Raw genomic sequence first — 26,339 nt, 5'->3', positions numbered from 1 at the left:
GATAGAAACTCGTGCTTCCAGATTTGGATCTAAAAGCCAACATGAACTTCATAGCACTGATGCAGTTCTGATTTAATGAGCAATTCACACCCCCATGTATGATCTTATTAATGCTTAAGGGCAAACCCAGCTCATTGTAAAGCAGAGAGTGAGAAAACAAGCACTGGTGTCACACACATTTATTAATTCATGTTCTGCTTCTCCAGAAGTGACTTCAGCTATTTCTTCACACGTATGAGCACAGGTTTTCCTAAATGAGCAATGGCCCCATGACCCTGAGCAGTGCTGGAGGAAAGCACTGCAGTCACTTTGTCACATGCCATTGTGAGCTGGAAACAGCAGGCATCAGTTCTAGGGATCCAGAGCAGGGAACATCACCTGGTGCTCCCCAGGCATTGTGTCCATTGGGGTCCCCATGGGGTGGGGCCACCAAAGCCATCGCTGCCCTCCTCAGCTGGACAGGGATGAGAACACAACAAAGGCTCATGGGTGGAGATATGGAATTTCTACATTTGAAATAGCCTGGAGCACAGCGATCCTAAAGAGCCGTTGAAACCTTTTCAGTCCTGTTTCATCTGCTTTAACAAGGCTGGGTTTAGAAGGGGAAATTATCTGCTCTTCTAAACATTTATTTCTAACTCATATATTTCATACCAGGTTTCTCATTCCTTTATTTCTCCTTCAAGTCCCTCTGGCACAGCAGAGGCTCAGGGTGTGTCCAGGGGCTGCACACCTGATGGGTTCTGGTCTGGTGAGAGCTTCGAGTGCAGTCCTGAAGCGCTCCAGGGAAATCTCTGCAAGCGGAGCTCTGTCCCCTATACCCCTCCTGACATCCCGGGCTGGGCAGGGACAGGGACAGAGACAGAGACAGGGATAGGGATGGGAGCAGGAACAGGTGCAGGGGATGGGGCAGGGACAGGGGCTGGTGCAGGGGATCGGGCTGGGGCGGGGACCGGTGCAGAATCAGGGCCATGCTGGGGGTGTCCGGGCCGCTCTGCCCCGCCCGGCCCCGGCCCCTCCCGCGGGCGGGCGGATCGGTCGGATCGGTCGGATCGGTCGGATCGGTCGGATCGGTCGGATCGGTCGGATCGGTCGGATCGGTCGGATCGGGCGGATCGGTCGGATCGGTCGGATCGGTCGGATCGGTCGGGGCCCGGGGCGCGGGGGCGGCGCTGTCCGGTCCCGCCGTGCCCTGCCCGGGCTCTGCCCCCCGGACGGTCTCGGTTATTTATTGCGCTGCCCAGCCCGGGCCGGGCCAGGGCTCGGTGTCCCCTTTCAGCGCCGGCCGCGTGTCCTTGAAGCAGCAGCGGTGGCTCCCGGCGCTCTCGGACGCTCGTCCCAGCCGGAGCCTCGGGGCACGGGCAGCAGGGACGGGGAGCTTCTCCTGTGGGCACCTGCTGATCCAAGGCCGGGCTGCCCTGCCCCGGGCACCGCTCTGCTCTGGGAGCAACTGTGACAGCTCTGCCCGGTGAGTAACCACTGCCTGCTCCCAAACCTTCCCACCGGCACCGAGTGACATCCCCACGGCAGAACGGTGACTTGCTCGTGGCCATCCCTTACAGCTTCTTTTCTGATCTCTAAGACAGTCAGCGACTTTTAAATTCACTTGGCTGCCCCTGCTCTGTGGACTGAGGTTCTCCCCCGCGATGACTCCGGGTGTCACTCGTGCCCAGTTTGCAGAGGCTGTGCTGTGCTCAGAGCCCCTGTTCTGGCACAGCAAATCCCACAGGAGGTTCAGCACACACAGCCCTGCTGAAATGGCACAGGAGCTGTTCTCCTCCTTTGTGCTGCACCAGAGCTGAAAAAAGCCATTCCTGGCTGCACTGGAGCTATGGAAAAAAATAACTTTAAAATACCTGGGGGACACAGGCAGTTGTCCAGACCAGCATTTTCAGACAGGCCTCTGGTATGAGGCACCCCATCTCAATTACCTTTAAATAACACTGATTTGGCTTTTTGGGAATCCTGCACAAGTCATTCTCTCTCCAAGCAAGAGTAAAGCACCAGTCAATAAAAACATTTATTGATTCAGAACCAACTTTTACAGTGGGATTTTTTGCATGTTCTCATCTGAAGTAATGGTACAACCATGAAGAACAATCTAAGGTGGTTTTGCTCCATACCCTCACTGAGTGCTTTCCCTTTTCCACCCCAGGAAAGTGCATTCCCTGCCATACATGCACTGTTTAATCAGTGAATCATCTGCCTTCCTTCACAGATGCCCTCAGAACATGTCTGATTGGACAAGTCTGTGGTATGTCTGGTAAGTTGGCTTTTAATCTTCCCAACCCAGAACCCTTTGGAGGTTTTTATAAGCAGCCCTTGGAGCAGGGCAGTGGAAAGGCTTCTCTCAGGCAGGATCAGGGAAGGGTTTCTCTGTTTTCAGAGGAATGGACTGGACGAGGCCAGGGGAGATTGGGTGTCAGGTGGGGACCAGCATTCACTGAGGGCTGTGTCATCTTTCCCTTCTGAGTGCTCTGGAGTTGAACTCCAGGGCTTGTTTGTTCTTCCTAAATAGCCAGAGCCCTGCTGGCCATTGGCTGCTCTCACAGGGCAGCTCCAGCAGGGATTTGCTGGGCCCTGGCCCTGCCCCATGCAGGACTCACTCCCTTCTATGGGACAGGGACAGGGACTGTCCCCTCTGCTGGGCACAGAGCTGAGCACAACCTGCTGGGAGGGACAAACTGGGACCAGAGAGGGGATTCCCAACAGGATTCCTCTCACACCTGGTACAGGTGCCCTGACATTGTTTGCATGGTTGGCACTCTGTCCATACATTGGCTCTGAGCACACAGAGGGAGTTGATTCCTTCACCTCCTTCAGTCTGGAGCAGTTTTGGTTGATACACAGAGCTCTTTAAAAATACACAGTTACTAAAAATAGACTGAGAAGGCTTCTGAAAGCCTCCAGGAAAGAGGGAGTTGGACTGAGAAACTGAGAGGTGGGCAGGTGGAGTTTTAGTGGAGAACCTGAAACACAGGTATATCAGTCTAGGTACATTGTAAATTGTTAAATTATAAACTTCCTTAAGCAATAGCTACAGATAGAATTGTGTTTTCAAGGCATAAGTATAATTTAATATAATATCATTTCCATGCTCATGAATAAAGAGAGGCTCTAGACTTGTGAAAGTTCGTGCTTGTGCTTCCCTCCAAGTACAAACCCTCTCTTGCTGTGGAAAGCAGAGCTATTCTCCCTGCACAGAAGTAGAAAATAACCCAAAATAGTGAGATGTTTCAGCACCTGTGAGCCAGAAGGGGTTGTTCTGCTGGGCAGTAATTCTTCAGCTCATGACTGAGAGTTTGTGATCCAACTTTCTAACCCAGGATCCAGCCCCCATTCACAACTAAAGGAGGCTTGGCCTGTCCTCTGACCATTTTGAAATGATATTGTGGTTGAGAAGCAGTAAAACAGAAGCAGAGTACTGGAGGTGTTCCCCCTCTTTCAGGCTGATCTTGCTGCTGGTGTTCCTGCTCCTGCTCTGCGGGGTCTCAGTGAGCTGTGTCAGGTTCTGCTGCAGGAAGAAAAGGATCCCAGTGGAGCCCTTCCCTCGGCACCCCTGCGACCTGGCCGTGATTGGCATTGACAGTGACAGCACTGCCCACAGCACAGTCACCTGTGAGTACCCTGGGGTCACCCTGTGCCCCTCACCCTGAGCTCCTCACCCTGAGCTCCTCACCCTGTGCCCCTCAGCCTGTGCCCCTCAGCCTGTGCTCCTCACCCTGTGCCCCTCACCCTGTGCTCCTCACCCTGTGCTCCTCACCCTGTGCCCCTCACCCTGTTCCCCTCACCCTGTGCCCCTCACCCTGTGCCCCTCAGCCTGAGCTCCTCACCCTGTTCCCCTCACCCTGTGCCCCTCACCCTGTGCTCCTCACCCTGTGCCCCTCACCCTGTGCCCCTCACCCTGAGCTCCTCACCCTGTGCCCCTCACCCTGAGCCCCTCACCCTGTGCCCCTCACCCTGTGCCCCTCACCCTGAGCCCCTCACCCTGTGCCCCTCACCCTGTGCCCCTCACCCTGAGCTCCTCACCCTGTGCCCCTCACCCTGTGCCCCTCACCCTGTGCCACTCACCCTGAGCTCCTCAGCCTGAGCTCCTCACCCTGAGCTCCTCACCCTGTGCCCCTCACCCTGTGCCCCTCACCCTGAGCCCCTCACCCTGTGCCCCTCACCCTGTGCCCCTCACCCTGAGCTCCTCACCCTGTGCCCCTCACCCTGTGCCTGGGGCTGTGTCCAGCCCTGCAGGAACAGCAATTCCCAGTGAGCTCCAGCAATTCCCAGTGAGCTCCCAGAACAATTCCAGCCCCACAGGGGGGGCACAAGAGGTGAAGGGAGGGATCAGGGTGACAGTGAGTGACACTGAAGATCAGGGGTGACCCTACATGGACAGCTCCAATATACAGTGCATTCATTCTGAAAATACAAAAGTCTGTAATTTCCAGGAAAAAGAGCCTTTCATATATCGGTGTCCCATGCAGGTGTTTAATTTTTATTTTAAATTCTTTTTCTTCCCAGCATACAGCTCATGGCAGTACCCCCCAAGTGTCCAGATTCCCTTGGTATTTGTGGATATGGATAAGAACACTGTGTCCCCTCCAGCTTACAGCCTCTATGCCATGGACCTGCCACCTTCCTATGATGAAGCTGTTCAAATGGGAAAGCAAGTGGCACGGACAAACCAGAAACTTGATGACATCCCTGAACAGGTGACACCACGTGGGCTGAACCCCAGCCAGCCCCCACCTGACACAATCAGCAGAGATCCAGCAACACAGGCAAATTCAGAAGATTCAGAAGATCCCATGAAAGAACAGCCACAGGTCTGACTCAGTTCAGAAGGGGAGAAAATCAAGGGAAGGACTGTAAGAGTTAAAGAAGACATGAAGAGTTTGGGTTTCTAAGTAGGTTATGATGGAAAGATATTTCTTCTCATGCCCTTGTAATGATCTGTCAGAAGAAATGTTTTCTGTGACTGCTGTAATCCCCTGGTAAAGCTTCTTCAAGGATATGAAATGAGGTAAAAGGGCAGCAGTTTAAAAGTGGGACATGAATGAGTGTTCATCCTCTGATAAAAAAGTTGTTCCTTGTGTCCAGCAATAAAAAAGGTTAGGAGAGTTTTGCCACCTTGGGAATACACTCAGAGCAGCACAAACAGGAAGCTGTTGTACTAGAACTGAAGTTTCCCAAGCTGGAGTTGAAGGGGAATCCCAGCAAGTGACACTGAGCAGCCTCTGTGGTTTCTCTTCCTTTGGGAACACCAAGTGCCCAGGAAGCTGCTGAGGACAAAGAGCTGCTCGTGTTCCTCCAGGAGCAGGAAGATGCCAGGACAGGAGAGCATGGAGGGAAATGCTTTGTGTTGGTTCACAGCTGCACCAAGGGAAGGAGGCAGATGAGACACAGACACTTCTGTGCTGCTGGTGGTCATGAGACCCCAAGGGATTGGTTTTGAGGTTCCATAAATCTTTCCATTTCTATTCTCAAGATGTGTTGCCTTGTGGGTGGTTCCCTTTGCTATTTAATTTTTCCAGATAAAGTACACATGAATTCCAAAGAGACACCTGCACACATGGTTCAGTATTATTGATGTGTTTCAAATATTCATCAAATATTTCAAAGATGCCTTTATATTTTGTGATCTGCTCAGGTGTCAGGGTGTCAGGCAGCACAAAGAGAAATCCCAGGTTCCTGGCAGCTTTTACCAGTTCAGCACGTGGACAAGCTCAGGAATGAGCAGGGTGACACAAAACATGCCTGTGCTGAGCCATCCAGAGATACAAATACCACAGAACAGGCTGGGCAAAAGCTCAAAGCAAATACTCTTAGGGATGGTTCTTTGTGAAGTACTGATAGAGGGAGAACTGCTGAGCATCATTTTAGAGCTGGGAGCTTGGAGCTGATTACAGCAGTAGCAGCCCAGACAAAAACATGGGCTCCAGAGGCAGGGTTTTAATGCCAGCTTTTTCCCTTGCTCTTCCATATTCCAAATGGTCCAAATTTTGTCCACTCCTGAGCAGTGATTTTCTTTGAATCCACTTCAGCAAGGTGCTAATCTGGCTGCTTTAGGAACACGAGCAATTGCCAGGGTGGCTCATGGCTCTGGGTAAGAGCAGCAAGCACAGCCTGAGCACTCGCTGCTATTAGTGAATGTAGCATAAATTTAGGTGTCTGTCATTAACAGGCAGGAGAAGTGGTGGGCACAAAAGCCTGCACAGCTTTTAGAACACTGTTATTCTCTGACAACCATTACTGCAAGAACTGCCCTGGAAATGAGCACTAATGATTTAAAGATGAAGATCTCTGGCAGCCACAGGCCCAGGATGCTGCTGCAGAGTCATGTGTGAGCTGTCCATGAGTCTGGCTCCCCAGGGAAGGGTCAATTCTATTTTTAACTTGCATGTAACTTACTATGAGGGCTGACTGGTGCAACAAATCTGTTTCTCTTGTGTCTCCTCTCTGTCATCCTTCATTACATTTCTGCTGGTTTATTCTTTGCTCTGCTTTCCTTATGTGTGTCAAGATGGAGGCTGGGCATAACCAGGGTAACTGTTTGGATGTGTCTGCCTGGAAGGGCAATGTATGCCCAGCTCTGGATGTCTCCAAGTCATAAACGCAGCAGATGTATTTTTATTTATTGAACTTTACTACAGCGCTCAGAACGAAGCCTCTGCCCTTCCGAAGAAGGAATTAGTGCTGGAGGGAAATGGCTGAGCGCTCACTCACAAACAGACGGGAATGCAAAGCCAGGCGAGTGAGAGAACCGTGACTGACACAAGAGGGCAGTCCCTGCCTGCTCCTGCGCCTGCAGGGAAGGGACCGGGCTGGATGGAGCAGGGGAATCGCCAGGCTCCAGATCCCTGCCCTGGCGCCCCTGGTGCCCGCTGTGCCTGCGGGGGAATCGCCAGGCTCCAGATCCCTGCCCTGGTGCCCGCTGTGCCTGCAGGGGAATCTCCAGGCTCCAGATCCCTGCCCTGGTGCCCGCTGTGCCTGCAGGGGAATCGCCAGGCTCCAGATCCCTGCCCTGGTGCCCGCTGTGCCTGCAGGGGAATCGCCAGGCTCCAGATCCCTGCCCTGGTGCCCCTGGTGCCCGCTGTGCCTGCAGGGGAATCTCCAGGCTCCAGATCCCTGCCCTGGCGCCCCTGGTGCCCGCTGTGCCTGCGGGGAAGGGAGCGGGCATGGATGGAGCGGAGCGGGGGAATCGCCAGGCTCCGATTCCCTGCCCAGCCCGTGGTGCCCTGGACCTGCCCGGCTGCCAGCTCCGTTCTCTTGGTCACAGGAGATGCAAAACCCCAGGAAAACCCCAAATGCCTGTGAGTTCCTAGGAACAAGGCCATAACCTGGTGCGAAAATCTCGTGTTTTGCCCAGGCTCTTGCCTTGTAACATTATTCAGAAATTGTTAACAGCAGCTGCTGCCCCATCAGCCCTCAGGAACACAGACTTTCCCCTCAGCACAAAAGCAGCCCAATTTGCTGTGTCACGTTCATAGTTAAGACATTATTAAGGTCTTTCTTGTGACTGGCCTTCTCCAGGGTGGTGCCATGCTGGAGTCCTTGCAATGGAGGGTTGAGGAGATCCCTCATCTCTGTTCATCACCTGAGGTGATCCCTCATCACAGCTTCTGTTTCATGGAACAGGTAGAACTTCACATTTTTGAAACCTACAGTTCTCTATCAGTTTGCTTGACATTGCTCAGTGGATTCAGAAGTTACTAGCTGGGTGTGCAGAGTGGAAGGAGGGGAAGCAGGACATGGATTGGGAATTTGTGATTCCAAAGCTTCACTTCCAGAAGAGAGCAGTTCTAAAAAGAACACCAGGGGGAGGTTGGTCCCACAGCAGGGTAAAGGCTTGGCCTGATGCAGGATCTCAGAATTCTGATTTCTCACCATCACTGGATCTATTCAAGCCTGATTATATCCACACAAGCTTTGTGACATCTCTAAGGGAAAAGCCCCTCTCTGTAATTACCCAAAGTGCATTTTTAATTGTGATTTCTATTTGGTCCTCAGTTTGGCACTGTTCAGCATGCAATTTTTCTTCTCCCATTTGTTCAGAATGATCATTTTGTCAGTTATTTTCTGCTGTTCTTTGCTGGCTGTGTGAAAGAGCCTGTGCTGGGGAGATGGACTCTGAGGCTGAGCCTCCATCACCGTCTCTGCTCTCACACATGCACTCAGCACGAGCACTTGTGCTCAGAGAGAAAATGCAGCCATGGAAGTAAATTTTCTCAATAATTCATGGCCTTTATAGCCCAGAGCAAATTATACCTTGGCTCTGTCGTGAAACTCAGGCTGCAAATCCCTTTATGGCCAAGCTCGTTAACAGTATCAGTAAAGTGGTACCTCTGGATTCCTTTGATAATTGGTGCATTATAATCTTTGGAGAGTGTTTAGTGGTAAACCTGCAGCACCCAGCCCGAGCCATCAGTGGGGTCTGGATAGAGGAAAAACATTTCTTTGTTTGCCTTGCAGCTGCCTTTGTCTGCCTCAAACAGCCCAGGTTTGGTTGCTTTGTTTTCTAACTCATTTTGTCTTTATCAGCTGCAGTTTTTTGAGGGGAAAGGATCACTGCTGCTGCCAGCATGGATGAGTGGGACACTGCAAAACCTGCTCATTTATGGAACTAAATATCTCTGCCACAGCCACTCTTCACACTCCTGGTTCTGTTCCTAATCCTCTTTACCTCTTTTTTACACTCCCTAATTTGCTGCAAGTAGCAGAGGTTCCTTCCTTCACCCACAATTAAAATTCAAACCGTGAGAGAAGCCTTGGAATCCTTCTCAGAGCAGATGATGAAAACAAAGTATCACAGGGGAATTGTGCTCTAAAAACTGGAGAAGACAATAAATGTTTTATGAAATTCTATATCCTAAGGTCAAACTCAATGCAAAAAAAAAAGGTTTAGGTGCAAACTCACATTGCTGGAAAAACATTTTGTTCTGGTCAGTCAAAATTTAGACTATAAAATGCCAGAGCTGCTCTTTTTTATCTTACTGGAAGGAAAAAGAGGCCTGTAGAATAGAATGCAGACTTTCAAATATATTTCAATTTTTTAAAAAAATAACAAAGCTCACCTTGGACACTCGCTGAAAGGAGAAAATCAATTTCTATTTCAAACCTAGAAATGAACCTGCAAACCTGAATCTGTATTAAAGTGCTTAATTTTTACTCTTTTTTTTTCCTGCTTTCCCAAGTAGCTCAGAAATGAAACAAAGGAGAAGAGCCCGATGATGAAAAAAATGGGGTTTTTTTTCTTTCCATGCTAGGAGTTTATGGCATAACTATTTCCTCCAGCAAGTGATGAGGCGCAGTCCCAAGGTCCAAGCACTGACCTGGGGACCCACTTTGGTGACTTTTCTGCCACAGAAAAGTGGCACCTTTTCCTCCCCGCTGAGCCTGGTCTGTGGAACAGGGACTCAGCTCTGCCTTTTCTTGCACAGGATCTGGAGGATGAATGCACCGAGCGTGGGCTGTGCTGTCACAGTGAAATACAGGTACAGTCAGAGCATGATGAACTTTGTGTGGGACATGAAGTGCAGGAAAAATCCTCCAATCCCACTCCCTCCCCCTCTTAAGGGGCGAATCTGGAGCAGAAACTCGGGCAAAGGGTGAGATTTAGAAAGAGCCCCTGGACTTCAGGAGCCTCATCCCAACATTCCTAACTGGGGCAGAGGCAAGGTTTGCTCAGCTCGCGGCGCTGGAAAGGTTTCTGTCCCCAGACCCTCCCAGAGCTGTGGCAGCCCGGGCCGGGCTGGGAGAAGCTGCTGTGCCCTCACAAAAGTCACCGGGAGGCAATGGAGCTGTGAGCAGCCGCCAAAGCAGACGGCCATAAAAACAACCCAAATAAGCGCTCCGTGTGTGTTCGGAGAGTTTCCTCCGGCCTTGGCTGCTCCCAGCAGATGGGGGCAGTGAGCCGGAGCGGCCGGGCAGGCTGCAAGGCCAACACACAGCAATTACATTGAGGGCCATTATTTGGGGGGAAAACCGGGCTGTGCTTTTATTCCTTACTTATTTCGCATATAGACTTTCCCACAGTACCTGCTGTGAAACACGGAAATTCAAATGGCTTGGGCATCTGGGAAATAAAAGAGTATGTTGGGTTATTTTCTACTGTAATGATGAGGAAAAAAACAGTGATAAGGAGTAGGGGTATCTCTGAATCAAGAAACATCCTGGAGTGGGACAGACTCCACAGATATCCTGGGCATCTCGACAGGTTTCAGTGTGTCTGCCTCTGTTTTCCATGGGCAAACAATTCCAGGATCAGAGGCTGGAAGGGACCTTTGGACATCCCCTGGTCCAGCCCTGCTGCTCCCTGGGCCCTGCCCACTGTGGCTCTGAATTCCCCAAGGATGCAGAACTCACTGCTCCTCTGGGCAACCTGTTCTACTCTCTGACCCCCCTCACAGTGAAAATAGAGAATTTTGGACTGTTGGAGTGGAATTTCCTGGATTTGGGACTATTCCTATTGCTTCTTACCCTGCAAGCTGGTGCCCAGGGAGAAAAGTCTGCCTGTGTGTTCTTTGTCCTTTCCCCCAGGTGTTTGCACACATTTATAGATCCCTCCTGCACCACCTCATCCTGAGGCCAAAGACTCCCAGCTTGCTCATCCTCTCCTCACACGTCAGCTTGGATGCCTTAATCATCCAAATATTTAACTCCATCTTCTCTTCAGCTTGTCCAAATCACCCGGGAGTTTCCCCTGGATGCCAGTGTGATGTTTGAGGGGTTTCTCCTGCCTGGGCAATGAGGAGCTGTAGACAGCAGAGTGTGAAGCACCCGTGGGTGCTGTCCCTGTCCCTGTCCCTGTCCCTGTCCCTGTCCCTGTCCCTGTCCCTGTCCCTGTCCCTGTCCCTGTGTCTCTGCCCTGACTGGCGGCGGTGCCACCTGGGCACAGGGGACAGCAGGGCTGGCACTGCCATGGCACCACCCCCCACAGCAGGGAGGGAGGCTGTGACACCACAGCTGTGACACCTCAGTGGCCACCCCAGCATGGCCACCCCAGTGTGGCCCCACGGGAAGGGAGAGCCAAGGTGAAATCACAGCAAGACCAATCTCCCCTCTCTGCTCTGCACCAACTGTTTAATCAGAAAATAATGGATGAGCTGCTGGAACAGGGAAATAAATGCAACCTTGCTCCTGCTTTGGGGTGCAGGGTGCTACAGAAATGCCCCTCCTTTGGGAGCCCAGGCTTTAGCAGCACAGGAAATTGCCTGGATTCAAAAAAAGGAACACAAGGAATAATGCTTCTCCAGGCCAGAGAAGGAAGAGAGATTTCCCTTCCTTTCTCTAGTTTATCACATTGTCACCAACAACAAAACCATGTTTCATCAGAGCTTGGCCTTGCTCGCCCAGGTTTTAATCACAATGGTTATTGATGAAAAATCTGAAGGGAATTGTAACTAGAGATGCTGCAAACCCACTGCTCAGAATCTGTGCCAGAATCACTGTCATGAAAATTCAAAGTTTCTCATTGATTCCTACCTCTTGATTTCCTAATACATCCCACAATTTAGGTACAAAACCTACACCCCAAAATCTCCAAGATTTAATCAATGTTCATTATACCAGGTAACACACATTAATGCAATTAGCACAACAAAATCAGGATAATTAGAGCATCTATGGAATTAGTTTGGTGACTTCTTCATCCATTTATAATTATAGATCATGAAAGTGCAAGTGTGTACACGTGTCTGAACAACTGATGGCTGTCACACACAGCCCTTCTCCTGCCCCCTCCCGTTTTTGTCATCAGGCCTGCTCCTTTTGGCTCCTTGGTGCCTCTCCCCTTTGTAACTCTGTGCAGCCATTCACCCACGGACCTGTGGTTAATCCTGACACCCAAACTGGCTCCTCTGAGTCTGAACCAGCATTCAGAGAAACGAAACTAAAATAAAAGGAGTTTCTCATCCATCTGGAGATGGGGTGGGGGATGGAAGAGGCAATGCCAGGTCCAAAAATCAGTCAGATTGTTCTTTATGAGCCCCAAACCACAGGTGTGGATGTGGAAGGGTCTTTCTTCAAATCTGCATGTCCGAATTTGAGTGATTCACATCTAAAGCTGTGGCTGCACATTCTTGAATTCAGGGAAGGCTCCAGTAGAAAATCTCTGGCACAGGAAGTTCAGCTTCCTCTCCAGATTTCCTTCCTCCACCCCCTTATATGCAGAACAGCAGGGACTCGCTCTGGCCTGGCCTGTTCAAACTCTCAGGAGTGCAGGGTTGGAGTTCATGGCCAACACCTCCAGCCCAAGGGCTCAGGGCAGGCAGCACAGCCCAGTGGCTCTGGGTGACAGCACAATCCCAAAATATCCTCAGTGGCTGAGCTGGGTTTGGTACCTGCACGTGAGGCTGCACCCAGGCCCTCAGCAAACATCATCCACAAGGGTGACACTCCCAGTGACACTGAAACCATCTCCACAGCCAGACTCCTGCTGGTGACACTGAGCATCAACCAAAGGCAGAAATTCAGCCATCATGTCACTTTGCAAGTAAGAAAATCTGTGGAAAAGGAGGTTTGGATCAGTCAATGCCTAAATTATCACAAATTATAACAGGCTAATTTCACTTTCTAGATTTTTATCTAGGCTCGAGGTGTCCTTCAAAAACAGCCTGCTAGACTTCAGGCCAAGGGTCAGGCAGTTCAACTGCCCAGTTTGAGCCTCAAACTAAACCAGGAAAAATGTGACCAGCATCACACCTGGAAGCTGATGTGAAGTTTGCAGCCTGGGCAGCAGAAGGGGTTAAACCCCACAACTCACCTGCATTTTCATCCCAGCAAACAGAAAAGAGTCCTTGGGTTTCAGTCCCTCAAAGTGAGAGATTAATAAATAATAAATAGGAGTAGCATCAGTTACAAATGCCAAAGGGGGATGATGCCTCTGGATACATTTCTGCTGACTGCTGCATATCAGGAAACCACAGAGTGCTTTCAGCTTTGACTCCAACATTAATTTTGGCAGTGGAAAGAGGTTTTATTAAAAGTACTGAAAATGTCATTCATCTTTATTCCTATTACATTTGTTACAAGGATTTAAACCCCAATATGGAACTATAGGGAGAAGAAAAAATTGAGATTGACTCATCTGATCATAAAAATAAATGGAACTCTAAACATGTTTTAAATAGCAAGAAGTACATTTGGGTATTATATTTCTAATACTGGAAGGTGGTACTGAGATGAACTGTTTTTCATGCTTTGTTTTTTCTCTAAGGGGTTTTTTTGGAATCCCTAACAAATGAAATATTTGTAGGTATGCTATCATGGTAGCCTATAATCCATAGGGGAAAAATAAATAAAAGGTGGAAATGTGAAGAATTGAAACCATTCAATTCTTTTTAAATATTAAATTCAAAGGAAACAAAACTATTCTTTGAAGTACTCTAAGTAATCTAAGAGATCTGAAATCCTGCTGTAAGTCCATTTACTCAAAATTGTCTTTTTGCCTATTTCAGTTAATGCTGAATAGTACATTGATAATGCTGGGTCTTTTCTAGGATGTTCCCAAGCTGAGGTAAGTGGGGAATTTAAGTTACTTGCAGTCCTGGACTCCTAACCTGAAATCCAGATTTTCTGCTGCAAATGCAAAATTTCCAAAATAAATAAATAAAATAAAAATTCTGCTGCAAATCCCTACTGGCAGCAGTGTGGCAGAAATCACAGAAGCCCAAAGGCCTTTGTGTGTTATGGGACTGGCACAACAGCAGCAGAGATGGAAGAGCTGATTTCCAGCTGTGACAGTTGTTGAGTGGAAATGTCTTTAATCAAGCATCACCTCTCAACACACAATAATCACCTACAAGTAGGTTTTATTCCAGGTCTGACACTGGATTGTTCAGTGAGTGAAAAGGTAAAGGTTTTTAGAGAACACTGGGTTTTTATGGGTTTTCTTCCTTGTTCATGATAATGCTATCATTAGGGAAAGGGGGTGGTTTATGTTACTTTCAGTATCTATTTTTTAATGTATTTCTGGACTCTTTGCAACTTCTTAGTCCAGACTTGTTTGTGTTTTAAGGTTTATAAAAATATTTCCCATCAAAATTATTTCTTCAATAAATATTTTGGCTTGACTAAGCAAAACTATACATGTAGAGGGGCTTATTTTTTTTTCCACTATAAGTAATTGTCTTTGTATAAAAACTAAATTTCATGTGCTGTTTATTTACTAAAACCTCCATTCATTCAGCCTCTGAAAATCCAACTGTGTTGGCTGTTTGTACTTTGTCAGTTCTCCTGAGCAGTGATAGAGAGATGTCACAATTTATGTATAAATTTTAGTTCTGCTGATTTGAAACATGAATTTTAAGCATGTTCTCTGTAGCAGGTTCTCCCAAGGAAGGGTTTCACAGAATTGCTGACAAATTATTTGAGATTTGGGATATTTACTGTGACAGATCCCACAGGTCACAGGAAAATTCTCTTTTTGTACATTTATAAACCAGCCCAGCCCCTCACTCAAAGGACATGAGTAGAACTTGGCTGCAAGTTCTTTCATTTTGACCAGCAACTGAACTGTGTTTTGCTTTTTTCCCAAATAATTACTTAATTTTGGAGTATGGGATGCAACCATCACTGAACCTACTCATTTTATTACCTATTGCAATTCAATTAATGCCCACTGAACTCTCCAACCTTCTCATGGCAATGAGGCTTTGTTTGACTTCACAGGGATTCTCCAAGGCCACTGGTGAAGTCCCCTGACCATGAATATTTTTGTTTTACAGCTGCATTTTTGTTTTCTGGATTCTGGAATCTTGCAGCAGCACTGAAGTTCTCCTTCAGCTGCAGGTCAGGCTCCTGGAGAGAGCAGGAATGGTTGGGAGCAGCTTCCTAAGGACACACAGCTGTGCCCCTTTCCCACTCTGCTCCTGCAGGGATGGAAGGATGGGATGGAAGCTCCACGGAGTCTGACACACAGCAAGGTGAGCAAATTCCTTCTTGTCTTTGAAGGCATTTCAACCTTCACCACAAATCTGCTGTGTCTGACACCATGGAAAGTTCAGCAGCCAGGCTGAATTCTCAATGTGCATTCTAAACTCTCAGCATCTCCTGGGTCCCAGTTGTTTTTCTGTTTGCTGCTCAATGAACCCCTTGAGGAAAGTCCCTTTAAATGGGGAAATGTGAGGATTTAAATGGGGAAATGTGAGGATTTAAATGGAGAAATGTGAGGATTTAAATGGAAAAATATGAGGATTTAAATGGAGAAATGTGAGGATTTAAGTTTTTACTCAAACTGCTTGATCAGCCCTCACACAACCCAAGTGTTACCTACTTAAAGGAAGATCATGTGTGCAATTAGTTGGGTGTGTTTATAGATTCTGTAAACACACAATGCAGAATCTGATTTCTAAGATGATTATTACAATTCCCTTTGTTGCTATTATATTATTTTCCGAGAGCAACAAAGGACTTTTAAAAGCCAAGCTACAGCTTGCAAGTTTAAAGGTACAGCAAAAATGTAAACTCACAATAAATACCTGAGTACAAAGGAAAACCAGAATAATCCCCAGCAAATGGAAAAGAGCTCTGATACATTTCTGATTCTAAGAAAAAACCACTCAAAGCTATTCTTTTGGCTCTCTGAAGATGGATTTGTTTAAATAGAATGAAAAAAAGGAGCATTGGTGTTTGGTAAGTGCATAAACATGCTCAGACCAACCTTGAGACACCTGTTGATGCTTCTAAGATGGAATATGAAAAAAAAGTTCAGAACAGAGCAGTCCCAGCAGAGAAGTTTTGTGTTTTGTTGAACAAGTATCCACAGAGATTACAAAATTCTCTATTTGTGTCACTGTAGGATTGTATCACAGTATAAAATCAAGTGCTGACTGTGAGGATCAGCAGATCCAGGTTCAAGCAACCCCAACATTTCATCTCCTTTCTTTCCATAAAGTGCTGGGTGCTGGTGGTAAAGAATTTCACATCCCTCTGCATCAGCTTCCTGTGTCTAAGACAACAGTATTTGTATTTTTTTGGCTTTGGAAAATGCTACAAGTTCTGCCAAACATAGGAACCAGGAATAAATTTGTATTATTGTTGAAGTGACAGGTACCTGTGGCACTGATGCTTTTTAAATGGGTCACAAAGGAATAGGAGCAAGGTTTTTCCCTGGAAATGAAAGCACCTCCAGCCACAATTTGTGAGAAAACCAGATTAGAATTTGTGAGAAAACAGGACTAGAGATAATGCCTTTTTAAGGACAGGGAGCCCAGTGTGTCCTGCTCCAATTCTGCCTCTGTTGAGGACAAAATATTCCCAGACAATCATATAAGAGATGTGATTATAACATTGTAACATCCCAGGAACACACCCAGGACAGCTCTGGCCCTTCACAACTCTGCTCCTTCCCCTACACAGCAATGGATTTTTCCAGAGGATTTTGAAGTGACTTCCAAAGTCTCTCAGCAATTCTGAATTAACTGTCCTTGACCCATCTCACACAAAACCCTCACCAGGACTGGAATTCAGGAATTCCATGGCTGGATCAGTTATAAACTCAGAGTATGGACTTTGCTGTTTGACACAGACTCCCAAACCAGCTCTCCTTACCTTAAAACCTTGTCAATTATATTCTCTGCAGACTAACACAGTTTTGCTAATTTTATGCCATGTTCTCAGAAGTGTTTAAAATAACTCTTTTGTTCCATAATAATAGGGAAACTGAAAGAAACTGTGAGAATGCAGAATGTAACTAAGGAGACTGAGCTACTCCTACTTTTTGCTCTGCCTGGCCCCACTGAGGATTTCTATTCAGTTTGCTTTTACTTATTTATTTTCTCTAATGAATGATCTTGATATTCTGCTACCTGGGTCCTTCCTCAGAAGGTAGCAGTGATGATTGTCATCCAATTGTTAAAGAAGTGGCAAATAACAGCAGGTTGGAACTGCTCTGAATTAGGTTTTAAAAAATAAAACAATAGTTTAAAAAAAAAAGAGTTCTGAATACTCAGGGTTGAAGCACAGCTGAAGTTTAGACATTGTATAAGCTTCCTTTAATTTTGGTGCAATGTCAGGAGAAATGAGAGTTCTGCTTTTCTTTAGGGACCAAATGGAGAACTTCAAACTCATTGACAATCACGTGAGTGTGTCCTTGGCTCTGTCCAGGGCTCACAGAATGCTCTGCAGCCACCCCAGCATACACAAAGTGTTCTGGAATGGGAATGGTGAGGTTCTGGAACATGAGCTGGGGTTTTGAGTCAGTCTATTAAAAACACTTACCTGAGGTAACAAAGAAAGGAGGCAAAACACAATTATTTATTACTTCAGCAGTATCCTTACACCATCTGAGGAGCTTTGCAATTTTGGTAAGTGTTGATTTTCCACCTTTTTGTAGAAAGCAAAATTTGTACCTTTCCACTATTTGGTGACAGTTATTCTGTCAGAGCACAGGGGCATCTTGATTTACCATAACGATCATACAATAACAACATGTAAATTTTGATTATAACAATGGTATTTGTGTGCAAAAATTAATTGCTTTGAGAAGAGGAACTGCCCAAAGCTTCACCTAACTCAGGATGCTCCCTACAAAGGGGTTAATGTCAGCTGATTGAGAAAAAGGTGCAAGAAATTTTGCAATGGAGAACTGTGGAGCAACCTTTCTACAGAGGTTTTCTGTAGCTCTAACCCAGGACCAGAACTGTAACTTCAAAATGGACTAATCAAAAAACATTAAAATTTGTTTTATTAATTATCCATACCAGATCTTCAAGTATTCACAGATGTTTTCAGTGAATTTTTAAACAATATTTTTGCAGTGTATAGGAAGAGATAAACTTATATCTGTAAGTCCACTTAATTCTGGTGATTTGCACATTCATCCCCTGAACAGTGCAAACTATGGCAGTTCATGGATCTGTGTGAAAAATTAGGATTAAAAATGAGAAATAAATTTAGAAATTAAAGATAATGCCTGTGCAGCAGCTCCCAGCACAGGATCACATGAGGACAGCAGAATAAACCACCTTGTTGCACACAGCAATGTGGGATTGCTCAGATTATAAAACCTCCAGGTTTTAAAAATTAGAATGCATAAAAATTAGAATGTTGGAAAAAAACCCAGAGATTCTTAGAAGATCTGAATGTGTATTTTATTTTAAAAAACCCAAACCATGTTTAGTTATTAGAATTGCACCACTGGTAAAAGCATGGAAGAGAAACCTGAGGAGGAAAAGCAGGATCTGTGTGATAAGAGTGTGCAATGGGAATAAAGCATGCATTAGTTTAAAATGGTATCAGTTATAATTATGTAATTTATGATATAATTAATTCACACTGCAACTGTTCTAGTCCAATAACAAAATCTCAATGCAGCTATTTTCTCAAAGAAGCAAAATGTGATTTACTATTTGCTATCAATCTCAGAATGTTATTTTTGTTCATTACACAGATTTTTTTCTGTATCATCCAGTGCTAGCTGAAAAATTTCCACAAAATCTCCTAAGATTTTGATTTTTTCCTTTGTAAAACAAAGACTTTTTTAAACCTTTTATGAATGGTACCTTTTTTTGCCTAATGTATTAAGTGGTCATTGTTTTCCACATAAATTGATATTTTAATCTCTGCTAAGCCTAAAAGTAATCTCTAACTAAAAAAATTTTAAAAAACCAACATGCAATTTGCCTACTAGAAATCTCACTTAGATTTAATGACTAAAATATTGTGTTTAACTGCTTTTGAAATCTGTAGGCAACCTTGCAAGTATCTAATAAACTTGTGGTGTTTCTGGAGCACTCAGATTTAATCAGTATTTTCCAGATGGGGATGCTGGCCTCAGGAACATTGACATCCCCATCTGCATCCATGTGGTTCACAGATTTTAACATTCCTGTCCACATTGCAGGGCTGGAACAGAAATTTCCCCATGGTCACTGGAAAGAATATGAGTAATTTGGGACAGTAATTCAAGAATAATTTATTTTAATTTCAGTAAATTTCTTATTTTGTTATTTGTAAATCACAAGGTGATGAATTAAAGCTTTAGTGCATCATAGAAGTTATATAAAATCAAACATTTGATCATTATAAATCAAAGGCTTAACCACACCAGGATCTAATAGTTTTTCATAACAGACAAACTGAATAATAGCCAATCCACTTTCCTACATTTAAATGGCAAACCTGCTCTTTCTTTTACTAATTAGAGGTAACCACACCTCCCTGCAGAAGGCATGACAGAAGGAACACTGCTTTAAATTCTGGGGAAGTAAGAATCTACTGGGGGAAGAGTTTGCAGAAGAAATATTGACCTCATGAACCTTTTTTTGGTTGGTTTTTGTTGTGTTTGTGGGCTTTTTGTGTGTTGTGGGGTCTTTTGTTTATTTTAATACAGTGTATTCATGCTGGATAGGCTTTAATTGAAAATTGACTATAATGCTGTGGGTTGTTTTACTTTTACTACAAACCTATTTTGGTTGCCAAGTAACCTCACCTTTTAGCAAGGCATAAACAAATATTTGGGAAAAACCTCAGATTTAGAGCTGTGATAAGAGGAAAAGTGACACAATAGTGTATCTCTACTTACTTCTCAATATTAATTAGGGTTTCAGTATGAGTTCTGGTGGGAAATGATTCCATTTTGGTGACATGTCTCCTGCCTGGTTTATGTGAGGTCCCATCTGCAAGACAGAATTTGCAAATTTTATGCTCCCTTATTATTTTTTCCTACTTTCTCTTTCATGCAAACCCTTCCAGAGCAGTGATGGATGCTGTGAGGAGAACATGAAAGGAATGCTCTGGAAACTTTGGCTGTGTGAGTACCTTTATAAACAAAGCTGGAAAAAAGAAGTTCTAAGCTACAGAATTGCTGTTTGTCAAGTTTCTGAGGGAAAGATCACAGGATCACAGATTTGTGAGGGTTGGAGGGGTTCTCTGGAGATCACCCTGGCTGAAGTGGGGTGACCTGGAGCAGATGAAACAGGAATACTGTCAAAATATGTTTGGGATGGCTCCAGAAAGGGACACTCCACACACAGCTGCTCGCTGCCACCCTCATGGAAAGAAACTCTTCCTCATGCCGAGGAGGAACTTCTGGTTTAGTTCACAGCCATTGCTCTGCATCCTGTGGCTGGCACTGCTGAGGAGCCTGGCACCATCCCCTGACACCCCTCGGAGATATTTTTATTCATTAATGAGATCCCTCCTCAGTCTTCCCAGACTAACCAGGCCCAGCTCCCGCAGTCTCTCCTCACACGATGATATTTAGATATTTATCGCCTGCCAGCCTCTTGTGAGCAGCATTTTAAGGCCTGTGGCCTCTCCCGCCCTTTCCCGCTCGGCAGCCCGGAGCACTCCCATTTAACGCGGTGTGGAGGCTCTGCCTCTCCCAGACCTGAGCTTAAACACCATTTGTGGCTTCAGTTTCGTGCCTTTTTGTTCCCATGCGGCTCTTTCTGACTTGTTTTCGGCCTGCAGGGCCGGCGGGGCGGCCGCGATCCCGCCGCTCGCCCTCGCCCTTTGTTCGCTGAGGGGAGGGAGCGCGCGGGCGCGCGGGCGGGAGGCGGGAAGCGCGCGGCCGCCGCCAGCGTAAGGGGCCGAAGGGCGTTGCCCGCGCGGGAGCGCGCACCGCGAGGCTCCCGGCCGCGCGCACCGCCCGCCCTCCCTCCCGGCCGCGCTGGGCGGGTGCCCGGTGGAGGCGGCGGAGCCTCCGGTGAGGCTCGCGGCGGCCGGGGCGGCGGAGCCTCCGGTGAGGGGCGGCGGGGAGCGGCGGGGCCGCGCGGGGCGGCGGGCCGGGGCGGGGTGGGAGCCGAGCCGGGGTTTCCCGGGCGGGCAGCACGGGCGGGGCGGAGGGAGGAGGGGAAGGAGGGAGGTTCGCCGCGCCCAGGCTGCCGCTGCCCGATGGCTGCGGGGAGCTGAGCGGGCTGAGGAGGAGTCGAGACCCAGCGACACCCCCTCCCCCGCGGATCCCTCCTTCCCGCTCGGCTCTGCCGCCTTCCCCGGGACCCGCCGGGCGCATCGCGGGCGGCTCCCCCGCTCCTCCTCCGCCGCCTCCTCCTCCTCCTCCGCCCCCCTTCCCTCCCCAGGCCGGCGGGACGCGGGCAGGACCGCGGGCGGCGGACGGACCGGCCCGGTTCATGAGCAGCGGCCGGGAGGGCAGGTAACCGTGTGAGGGGTGCGGGGAGGGCGGGGGTCCCTCAGAACGCGTTTCCCGCCCGCCGAGCCCCGGCCGGCCCCACCCCGGGGCCATCTTCCCTCGGCTCCCCCTCAGCCCCGCTCCTTCCCCTCCCCCGCGCTTCCTCCTCCTGCCGCACTTCTCCTTTCCCTCTCCTTTCCTCCCTTGTCCTCCCCTTCCGCCGCCGCACCGGGGGCCCCCCGGGCCGCCTCCTCCTTCTCATCGCCCCCGTTCTCGGCGACCTCCGGTATGGCGGGGTTGGAAATAGCCCCCCTCCCCCGCGCTTCCCACCTCCTCGGGGCTCCAGCTTCCCCTAAAAAAGAAGTGTGTTTGTAGCTGGAGGAGGAGGGGAAAAAGGTGGGGGTGGGACCGATTCCCTCTCGAAGGCTTCCAGGCGAAAAGGGAGGAGACCTCGGATCTTGCGGGGTTCCATTTTTAATTATAATTACGCTGTAGTGGTCCCTGCTAGACGGTTTGGGGGTCTTGTCTTAAGCCACAAAAGGCGAGTTCCAGAGCGATCCAGCCGGCAGAGGGAATATCTGGAGAGAAATTCAAGGGGAAGGAGGAAAAAAAAAAAAAAAAAAAAAAAAAAAAGGCAATGGTGTGGCTGCTGTAATGGTGGAAAACTGATTAAGAGGAGCCGGGGGTGAGACAAACAGGGTAAGGCTGCTTGCAGCACCCCCGGGCAGCCGAGGGCTCGCAGATGGGGCTCATGCTGGGTGTGCTGGGCGAGGGAGGGGTAGGGAAGGTTTTGTTCTCGTTAGAACCGGAACCGAGCATGGATTCAAACCGCATATTTGTTATATTTGTTCCCCCATGTATTACGGTGCTGCATATTTTTGTGTGCCCGTAGCAGCGATAACGAAGATCATGGAGGGTGTTTGCTACAATAGGAAGATGGAGTTTTCTCCTTGGAAATGTTGTTTAAAATATTGTTTCAATTCCGAGCTTTTTATCGAAAGGATTTCAGCGTTATTTTTTTTGATCCATCCAAGGGATATTGAACGTGTAGGGTTTTTAATCCTACAGCTTTGTAGGGGACGAGGATGTGTAAAGCCTTGCATGTAAATATGAAAGAGATAAAGCGTTTTATTAACCAAAAAATCTTGTCCAGAAGAAAATCAGAATGATGTAGAGGTTGTTGTAAGATGTCAATTTATCATTCCTGAGGATGAACTGAAATTTTAACGAATGTGATATTTCATTATTCCCTAACAAAGTCATGGCTGGGACTCGTTTTAAAGCAGGCATCCTTTCTAGGATGTGCCGACTGCCACGTTATTATGTATTGTCTCCACAGGAGGAAATAGGAGGAAAGCACTGTAAATGTAAGGCTTAAGTGATTATTGAAACAGCTTTTGAGAATAGTTGGCTCAACTTGGGGAGGCGATTTAAGACTGAAAAATTAAACGTTTTGCTGCTGTAGGGTATCTGCACCTAATCTTGAGACATTTATCCCATATTTTAAGCTGATCTGGACACGAGGATGTGAATCGAGACAAAATGCTGTCGGTGTGTATGTGAAATACGTGTGAGGAAATGAAGATAATATGTTAACAGCTAAATCCGTCCCCAGATGTGATAGATCAGAGTTTATTTCTGTCCCTTGTGCTTGAGGAGGGGACAAGGAGAAGGGGTGATAATAGTGTAGTTGTTTTGGTGGCTGCAGATTAGCCAGGGTGTGTGTCTGATTTTCTTTCTGCTGTGAATGAATGGATCTCTCTGTGCCTGGGCCCAGTAGCTGCAACAAGATGGCGTTTGCAGCAAGGCAGCTCTCATTTTTCAACTCCTCCTCAGCCCAGCTTTGCCAAACTAGATCTTATTTCGTAATTGTGTTTTAGATTTACTTTCTCATTCTCTTTGCTTTCTTCTCTTCTGGGGTGGGGGGAGGAGGAGCGTTTGGAAGATTTGCTGTGAGAAATCTGTGGGTTTTTTTTTTTTTTCCCTTAATTTTTGTGAGCTCCTCCAGATAGGAACTAGGTGGGAGGAGTAAATAGTTTTATTGAAATGTTCACATAGGCTCTTAACTGAATAAAGGGGTGACACAATTTTCGTTTTTACCTTGCAGTGCCTGCTTAACGCCACCAAAACGTCCCTGGCTTTTGTGAAGCCTGTTGCTAAAAAGCAGTTTTTAAAGGCAGAGCACAGGCACACAAAGGCTGCTGGGCCGTGGGTCTGTGCTGCCAGGTGATCTCGGATCAGAGCCTGTGCACACAGGTGTCTCTCTGTGCCACAGGAGGCTCCTGCCTGCTTCAGAACCTCCCGATCTGGGGAGGGTTTCAGGCTGACCCAGAATTACTGCCATCCTCTGGATAACTGTTCTTTTAATGGGCACGAATAAGAAAGGCTGGGGGGGGTGTTAAAACAGCTCTGGGTACTCAGTTTCAAAATAACACTGCGAATTTCTAAGGCCTTTTACGTTATTTTTTAGTATCTTTTGAGAAAAATGGACTTCTCATTTGTAGCTCCTGTGATATTTCAGTGCCAAACACCTTAACTTTGGTAGCCTAAATAAAATAGCTTGGTTAATATTTGATATACTGGAGTCAGGCTTAAAACAATACACTTCCCAGCAAGAAAAATAAGAAACGCTTGTTATGTCTCCTGTATTCAAGTGACCTCCAAACCTTTGATATTATCAAACATTTTACTACTGTTTATCTATTACTTAATGTATAATCAGTTGTTTGTTAGTTTATTGGAGTAACCCAGCTGTAGCTCATGCAGAAGGAAGCTGGGAACAGCAGAGCTTTTCAGTTGAGGCTTGCAGTGCTGGTCTTTTTCTTAATTAAAAAAAAAAAAAAAGCTGAAATTAGCTGAGTGCATTTTATTCCTGTGGTGTTTCATGAACACTTTTTTAAAATTCAGAATACTGTCTAATAAACTGTTAGTTCCATTGAAGTTAATGTCCTGTTAAACCTTAAATTACTAAAATTTTTTTGTTATAACTACTTTAGCTCTTTAGTACAGGATCAGAAAGAGCAGAGTGAAGTGAGATTCTGGTTTGGGTAAGATAAATTACATTTATCCTTGTTGAGTCCTTGCAGCTGCTCAGTCAGTACGTAGCAGGCATCCTAGCATGAAATCTTTGACAACATGGTAAATTAAAATTCCACAGGAAATCTTAGCAGAACAGTTTCTTAAATCACCTCTGTGCCTCATGGAAACGTGGAGATGCTGGATTTGGACTTAATGGGAATTCTTGTGTAAGTAATCAATGAAGTTCTGTGCAATCAGGGAGTGGATAGAATTTTGTGCAGCATTATTCTTAATATCATCCCAAAAGAAACCTTCCACAGCTATTAAAAAATTTAAAACTTGAATCATTCAGCTAATTCACTTAGAAGAAGAAAACCCTTCAATTTATGCAATTCCAAGGCCCTTTAATTATAGTGGCAATAGATACTGTGTTTGTAGGATGCCTTTTCCTGGAATGAAGCAAGATGTTGGCTGCCCTGTGGAACTTCCTGGTGCTTCCATTTGCTCATGTGGAAAACAACCAAACTGCTGCTTCTTAAATAGTAACTGAGTTAGGATTTCTCAATCCCTGTGCAACCAGATGCCAATTCATCTAAAACTTTTGTTGTTTTTGTAGATTCCTACCAGGCCTGGAGTTGTGGTTGGGGATGTTCAGCTGCTTTTGTAGTTCCTGCAATAAAAAATGGGAGTTGTTAGCTCTCTGTGAGAGCAGCAGTAGATTTGTCTCCTCCTCTCTGGGCTCAGCTCGTGTTCTAGGCACTGAATTGGATTAAATTCTTACTGTCCATGGATTTTGGCTCTCAGCATTAGTGGATTGGTAATTGATATTCTCAATTTTAATATCCACTTTTGGCCATATGGCACACCGTATTGTCTCAGCAATTGCATTTAGTGTTGCTTTGGATGAGCAGGGTGAAATGGGAAATGGAAATGGGAAATTGGCCATTCCAGGTGTTGAATTACCCTGAGGTGAGTTGGCCTTGGAGTCTCTAATGCCTGTGGTCATGGCAGAATTCTAGATGGGGTCTTTTTTTATAGAGAATTTTAGGTGGGGTTTTTTTAATACAGAATTTTAAATGGGGTCTTTTTTTATAGAGAATTTTAGGTGGGGTTTTTTAATACAGAATTTTAAATGGGGTCTTTTTTTATACAGAATTTTAGGTGGGTTTTTTTAATACAGAATTTTAAATGGGGTCTTTTTTTATACAGAATTTTAGATGGGGTCTTTTTTTATACAGAATTTTAGATGGGGTCTTTTTTTATACAGAATTTTAAATGGGGTCTTTTTTACTACAGAATTTTAAATGGGGTCTTTTAAATACAGAATTTTACTGGTTATGTGGCCAAAAAAAAAAATATAACCTTGAAAGTAGCTTGCTTGCATTAATGAAATGTTTCTTAAGCATGTGACTGAAGATAAAATGGACATTTTTTGAAGGGAGTCTCTTGGTTGCTTGATGTGCAGACTGAAAATGAAAAGAATACATATTCCATTCAAAATGGTTTTTTTCTCCCCACTGATAAAGTTGGAAGGAGCATTAGCCAAGGTCATGATAAAAAACAAAAATACCCCCAAGCCCCCATGTTTCTATTTAACATAGTGTCTCCATTTATTGTTTCTTCCCAGGGTGTCCAGTGTGCTGGGGATTCTGTGAGTGTGGATTTGTTTTTCACCAAACAGATATATGCAGAATCCATAGATCCTTGAGCCAACTGGTAGTTGAGCAGAACATTAAGAGGTTTTTAAAAGCCTGGAGCTGGCTATGAGCAGTACCTTCACTTGAGATGCCAAAATAATCAATGTAAATTACTGTGCAAAGCTTCCTAGTAGCAAATATGGGCACTCCAAGATGGGTTTTTAGGCAGAATATTGCATTTTTATTAAAATAGTAGAGGATTTCTGAGTAGAGAGAAAGGAGATGGTTAGAAATACACACTTTAAAATAATTTTGTGAGCATAAAAATCAGATCTTCTTGGCCTCTTTTTTTAACAGCTGACCTTCTAAAATGAAGTTCTTTGCAATTAATATCTTGTAAGAGTATTCATTTGTATTAACTACAAATGAATTAATGTATTAATACTTGTTCATACAGCATTTATTGGAGTGATGTGGAATATGATTTGTTAATCTCTTGAAATACAATGGAATATTTCTGGCTGTCTGGAGGGTTTGGGTGTGCTGGTTTCAGGGGGTGATGTTTCCCTTGCCCAGCATATTCTTAGAAATGCAGGAATTTTCTGTCTTGAACCCAGCCA

The 26,339-nt window shown here is 46.2% G+C and overlaps 2 protein-coding genes and 1 long non-coding RNA gene across 8 annotated transcripts in view; 2 read left to right on the top strand and 1 right to left on the bottom strand.

Moving 5' to 3' along the window:
* Nucleotides 1-1,261: 1,261 nt before the first annotated feature.
* Nucleotides 1,262-6,482, top strand: TMEM52 (transmembrane protein 52). Of its 2 annotated transcripts, none has more exons than XM_063176894.1 (4): nt 1,262-1,468; nt 2,156-2,263; nt 3,449-3,618; nt 4,513-6,482. In XM_063176894.1, the coding sequence occupies exons 2-4, from the start codon at nt 2,178-2,180 to the stop codon at nt 4,821-4,823; spliced, it is 567 nt and encodes a 188-aa protein (XP_063032964.1). In that variant the 5' UTR covers nt 1,262-1,468; nt 2,156-2,177; the 3' UTR covers nt 4,824-6,482. The 2 variants fall into 2 exon arrangements, with proteins under 2 accessions (XP_063032964.1, XP_063032965.1); XM_063176895.1 differs by having other exon boundaries at nt 1,268-1,468; nt 2,219-2,263; nt 4,513-5,552.
* Nucleotides 6,483-11,517: 5,035 nt separating this feature from the next.
* On the bottom strand, nt 11,518-21,416 carry LOC134429787 (uncharacterized). Its single transcript, XR_010030646.1, has 3 exons — nt 21,395-21,416; nt 19,517-19,610; nt 11,518-12,494 (listed from the first exon to the last, which is right to left on the bottom strand). It is a non-coding gene; the product is annotated as an uncharacterized LOC134429787 (long non-coding RNA).
* GNB1 (G protein subunit beta 1) overlaps nt 20,629-26,339 on the top strand; it is a 38,775-nt gene continuing 33,064 nt past the window's right edge. For 2 of the 5 annotated variants that reach the window (XM_063177129.1, XM_063177128.1), the window contains exon 1: nt 20,816-21,088. The gene's annotated coding sequence lies outside the window, so the exon portion shown is untranslated. Of the gene's footprint in view, nt 20,678-20,813; nt 21,089-21,738; nt 21,764-26,339 lie in introns of those variants that run through there. The other 3 variants (XM_063177130.1, XM_063177132.1, XM_063177131.1) reach the window with 3 other exon arrangements.

Source organism: Melospiza melodia, chromosome 26, assembly GCF_035770615.1.
Source record: "Melospiza melodia melodia isolate bMelMel2 chromosome 26, bMelMel2.pri, whole genome shotgun sequence".
Classification (NCBI taxonomy): domain Eukaryota; kingdom Metazoa; phylum Chordata; class Aves; order Passeriformes; family Passerellidae; genus Melospiza; species Melospiza melodia.
The sequence above is the reverse complement of the archived record's forward strand: the minus strand, read 5'-3'. Positions and strand labels throughout refer to the sequence as shown.

Bases quoted from the DNA above. Each gene is read 5' to 3' on its own strand.
- TMEM52 (XM_063176894.1), top strand. From the start codon at position 2,178: ATGCACTGTTTAATCAGTGAATCATCTGCCTTCCTTCACAGATGCCCT. The intron at 2,264-3,448 runs GTAAGTTGGCTT...CCCCTCTTTCAG, and splicing joins ACAAGTCTGTGGTATGTCTG to GCTGATCTTGCTGCTGGTGT. The intron at 3,619-4,512 runs GTGAGTACCCTG...TTTTCTTCCCAG, and splicing joins TGCCCACAGCACAGTCACCT to CATACAGCTCATGGCAGTAC.